Here is a 4,831-nt window from a genome sequence, read left to right on the forward strand (position 1 = left end):
CCCGCTGAGTGTGAAGAGATCGACGTTGACGACTATTCTGTGCGCGAGGGCCCGTTGTCGAGCTTCATTGCTCCGCAAAGCTCATCCCACGCGAGGGACGCGGCCAAGAAGAGGTCAATTGAAGAGGAGGAAGCCGCGCCGTCTCTCCAGGTTGACTGGGACAAAGTCAACTTTGAAACCTTGCAGCGAACGACGATGGAAAAAAATCGAGCTGACGCAGTTGCCAATGAACGCCAAAAGACGGTAACTTTCTTGGGGGCGGCTCGCGCATTAAAGGATGACACCTCTGCATGGGAGCCGTACGTTTTTCCGCAGCGATTCAATGCCACGAAGAAAGAAAACTGTTTGATGGCGCTCCTCTTGTGGTGTGTCAGCGGTTCCGACGGTCGCGCACCTCTCTCTACCAAAGGCAATGGTAATGATGAGGACCCAGACCACGTGTTGCAGCGTGACGCGGAGTTCACATCGACGCTGCCTTCGGTGCCTTTTGACCACAGCCATATTATTCACCGTCAGTTGCTAGTGACCATTCACAACAGTCTCCTTCGTCGCACGAGCAGCAACAGTGCCAATAGTAGTCACATCGGAGCGATTGATTGGGAGAAGCTAGGGTTTCAAGGCAGCGACCCGGCCACTGACCTACGCTCTACAGGCATTTTCGGTCTCCTGCAATTAGTTTACCTCATAGAATATTACTGTGACTTTGCCATTCATCTATGGGACACGTGCACGAATGGTGGCAGTGACGTAGACGTCTTCGAAGAGCTCCCATTTGTGCTGATTGGGTTTAACTTCTCTGCTGTGGTCCTTGATGGGTTGAAGGACACGGGGTTTAGCAGCGATATCANAGCTCCCATTTGTGCTGATTGGGTTTAACTTCTCTGCTGTGGTCCTTGATGGGTTGAAGGACACGGGGTTTAGCAGCGATATCATGCGTCACGCGCGTAGCACGTCCATTCCGCGACGAAGCATGACGTCCCTCTCCCTGACGAGCGATGACATGCACGCAGTCTCTTGCGAGTTCCCCGTCTTGAAGGCTTGCTGCAATTATCATGTCGGTTGTCTGTTCCTATTCTGGGAGTGGTGGCTGCAGCTTAGGAAGCAGCGCGGTGGTCGGCCGCCAACAATTGGAGATTTTGGCGTTGTAAAGGCGAAGTTATGCGCAAAGATCAAAAAAAATGGCACCCAGTACGTCTTCGACGCTTGTGCGAGGGCCAGGGACCCCGCCGTTGTGGCGTCTCTCGCTGCTGATACGGACCTAGACACCGAGGTGAAATTGAATGAGGATGCTGTTACCATTCGTTCAAACTAGGGGTTGCCATGGGAACTAGTGCGTCAGAGAAGAAAAGAAGAGCTGCGTGCAAAGACTCCAGCAAGCGTCAGCTGTTGCCACAAATACTTTCTCCACTACCACTGCCACCACCAAGAAGCACCAATGTTCGTTTGTGTGGTGCTGATCTTTTCGATTCCTCGGCAGGATAGTAGGTGATGATATGTTTGGTACACCTTATTGTGGTAGGGGCAGAGAAGAAAACCGAAGGACCCAGGGGAGAAAATCAATGGATGAAGCGTTCTTCCCTTTTATCATGCTTCTTTATTATTATTATGGTGCTGATATGTTCCATCAAAGTATTTGTAAGAAATTGATATATTTCTATCCCTATGTGTAGTGTGTTTCTGTGTGTACGTGTTTGCCCGGTTAATTTGCTATATATATATATATATATATGATATGGGTGTGTCTTGCCTTCAAGGCAATTTGCGAGGGGGAATGAAGTGATTAATAGACAGAAAGGTACGCACGCAGAGAGAGAGAGTGTGTGTGTGTGAGAGAGAGAGATGGGGAAGGGGGCGAGACAAAAAAAAAAAAGCGGTGCGACCAGTGCCGCCTTGCGCCCTCTACGGCGTGTGAGACACAATTCTGTATGCAATGGGCATGCAGGCTAGCGTGGTCTCTTTTATTACTATTATTCTCAATTGTCTTGTGCTCCTTGTAAAGGAGCCGCCCCGGGAGATGCTCCGTAGTGGAAAAGGGACACCGCTCCTCTTTTTGTTTTCTGCACACACACCCACCCACCCACACACACACACATGCGTATTGAGCCACACACCCGGGCCACCTACCGTACTGTTGACAGGGTACACCGCTTTCCGCAGCACTTGTCGCTGCTGGAGGGAAAACTGCAGTGGTGCAACATGTCGTTGGTTTTTTTTTTCCTCTATTCCTATTCTTCTTGATATCCATGTTCACATTGTCGCTTACTCTGAAGCTGTCTGGGGTGGCTTTAGTGGAAACAGACGCAGAGCCTCTCTCTCTGCGGAGATCAATTGAACGGGAGTGAGGAACGAGCGTAACGCAGCGCCACCTGACATCGGCAAGGCACGGCAGTGAGAAAAACTGCAAAAATAAAAATAAGAAACACAACATAGACTATCCAGCACTGAATAAACGGCGCGAATGGAGGGCGTCCAGCTTCTCCCAGAAAGAAAAACTAATAAAGTGCTAATGAGTTGCGAGGGGGGAGCCTGCTCAATCGGCTCAGAGGTCTTGGCGCCGCACAAGAGTCGCGCAAAAATACCAAGCACTCACATCACACAGCAAGAGTGCCTGGAGCGGTGCGTGTCACTCTTTACGTGTTACGCCCTGCCGTCCGTTCAGAGTGTCACTGACCCCGGGAGAAAGGAGGAGTCAGCGGGTAGGGGTTTTCTGCCATCACTCATGCCCGTGCGCGTGGCGCAGGACACTGCAGTTCGGCAAGGCTCTGCCAGAGGCGTGGAGCCGCGACTGCAACTTCTTCGGATGCTCGGCGGCGGTGTATCTGGCGTGGTCTTCCTTGCCACAGGGATACTACCACAACAACAACAACCGGTACGGAGACAGCCGCTGTCACCAAAGGACAGCAGTGAAAGCAATGTTGGTGGCTTGTCGCCTCGTCCTTCGTTTTACCTCTTTTCGGTTGGCAGCACCCTACCGCACGTGCGGCAACAATGCCATGTCGCAGTAAAATTTATTGACTTGGAAGGACGCAATGGGACACGGCGTAATTGTGCACTCCGTGAGGTGAAATGCCTTCTCTCATGTAACTTTTTCTCTATACTGCGTTGCTATCGTAACCGTGTGCGATGCTTGCAACCTGGAGACCCGCCCCATCCACTGAGAAACCCCATCATCGCAGTGACGTTGGAATTGGAGTATGCAAATAATGGGGATCTGCGTGAAGAAATCAAAACTCGACTGAAAAAAAACGGCAAACACTTCTCGGAACGCGATGCACTCGTGATTTTTTTACAGGTGCTCATGGCGGTTTACTACCTCCACAAGAAGGGGATTCTCCACCGTGACATCAAATCATCAAATGTGCTGCTCTGTAGCAATGGGTTGGTTAAACTAGGTGACTTTGGGATGAGCAAACTCATATCAGGAGGTGCGGGTAGAGAAATGAAAGGATCATTCGTGGGCACGCCATACTACCTTACCCCAGAGATATGGCTGCGTAAGCCGTACAATATGAAGGCGGACATGTTTTCCCTAGGTGTTTTGCTGCATGAACTGCTAACGCTGAAACGCCCCTTCGGAGGCGAGAGCATTCAAGAGATCAAGCGTAATATTTTGGAGGAGACACCAGTGATACCGTCGCACGTTCATCCTGACGTCGCCAGCATAGTATTGAGCTTGCTTGAGAAAGATCCTGCTCGGCGTCCTTCAGCTGAAGAAGTCCTATCCTTACCGCTGATGAGAATGATATTTGGCACCTTCTTCCAGTGCGTACTTCTTGAGAGCCGAAAAGACTCATCCACAGCACGAGGGAAACGATCAAGCTCTCCTGACAATGATATGCTCCAAAATAGTTTCGTGCGGGTGCGAGAAACCTCCGATTCGAGCTGGCGTCTTTCACCAACTGAGCGGCAGCAAGTTTTGCTCAATATGGATCAGACGCGTAGTGATCTCTTTAATCAAGTTCTAGGTTCTTCAGTTGGAGTGGAGTGCAGTGCGGCCAATCTGTCGAAGCTTGACACATTGACACCTACACCTAAGGGGATTATTCTGGAGGGTATGCTCTACAAGGAAAATAAAGGCATATGGAAGAATCGCTACTTGTGCTTGCAGTGGTCTCCAATCTCAAGGGATAATGACACTGAAGGAGAGAATACAAGTTTGTGGGAAATTGAGCTGGTCCTGTCGTTGAGAAGTGATTCAACACAGCGTGTTCGAAAGTACATGAGCAACTACATTGACTGTTTCGCCGTGCCTGAGCAATACGCCGCGGAGAGGGCGCCTTTTGTATTTACTCTGCTAAGCAAAATGGGCAACAAGGTTACTTTCCAAGCTGCCCATGAAGAAGAGCGCCAGGGGTGGATTAATGTTTGCCTCCGTGCGATTGAATACCAGCGACGTGGAGAAGGGTACCAGGGTATTGACTACAATATGAACTCTGTTCGTAATGAGGATTCTGGCACGAGCTTTAGTACTGTGCAAACATGTTCAACCGTGGGCGGGCAGAGCATGAATGCGAGGGAGACAGCTGGTTTTCTGTCGGTTCCGTCCTCCACCATGCAGCGCACTGAGCAGTCAATCTCTGGGGCCGCCGAATCGCCCTCACAGTTCGGTGTAAAAGTACAGAAGACATGAGTGAGGGAACATTCAATGGAACAGAGTTTAGCAGATATATGGTCATACACATACACACGCGCCCGCAAAATACCTTTTCCTCGTCTTTTGGTATCTTCAACGCGCCTTCGTTACATCGTGGGTCCCCCCAGTCTCAAAAGAGACAATTTGCCGCCTTGGCAGTCACCTTCTCCGTCAGGCCACTACCGCTGCAATAAGGCT

General features: G+C 50.4%; 3 protein-coding genes across 3 annotated transcripts; all 3 read left to right on the plus strand.

Annotated features, from left to right (window-relative positions):
• Positions 1–195: 195 nt before the first annotated feature.
• DQ04_11061000 (hypothetical protein) lies at positions 196–876 on the plus strand (the record flags this gene model as incomplete). The annotated part of the gene is made up of 1 exon (XM_009316431.1): positions 196–876. The coding sequence occupies one exon, from the start codon at positions 196–198 to the stop codon at positions 874–876; it is 681 nt and encodes a 226-aa protein (XP_009314706.1).
• A 55-nt stretch (positions 877–931) lies between these two features.
• On the plus strand, positions 932–1,312 carry DQ04_11061010 (hypothetical protein; the record flags this gene model as incomplete). Its single annotated transcript, XM_009316432.1, has 1 exon — positions 932–1,312. The coding sequence occupies one exon, from the start codon at positions 932–934 to the stop codon at positions 1,310–1,312; it is 381 nt and encodes a 126-aa protein (XP_009314707.1).
• Positions 1,313–2,506: 1,194 nt separating this feature from the next.
• On the plus strand, positions 2,507–4,630 carry DQ04_11061020 (putative serine/threonine protein kinase; the record flags this gene model as incomplete). Its single annotated transcript, XM_009316433.1, has 1 exon — positions 2,507–4,630. The coding sequence occupies one exon, from the start codon at positions 2,507–2,509 to the stop codon at positions 4,628–4,630; it is 2,124 nt and encodes a 707-aa protein (XP_009314708.1).
• Between the last annotated feature and the right edge of the window lie 201 nt (positions 4,631–4,831).

The sequence above is a fragment of the Trypanosoma grayi genome (genome assembly GCF_000691245.1).
Source record: "Trypanosoma grayi strain ANR4 Tgr_1106_V1, whole genome shotgun sequence".
In the NCBI taxonomy this organism is placed as follows: Eukaryota; Euglenozoa; class Kinetoplastea; order Trypanosomatida; family Trypanosomatidae; genus Trypanosoma; species Trypanosoma grayi.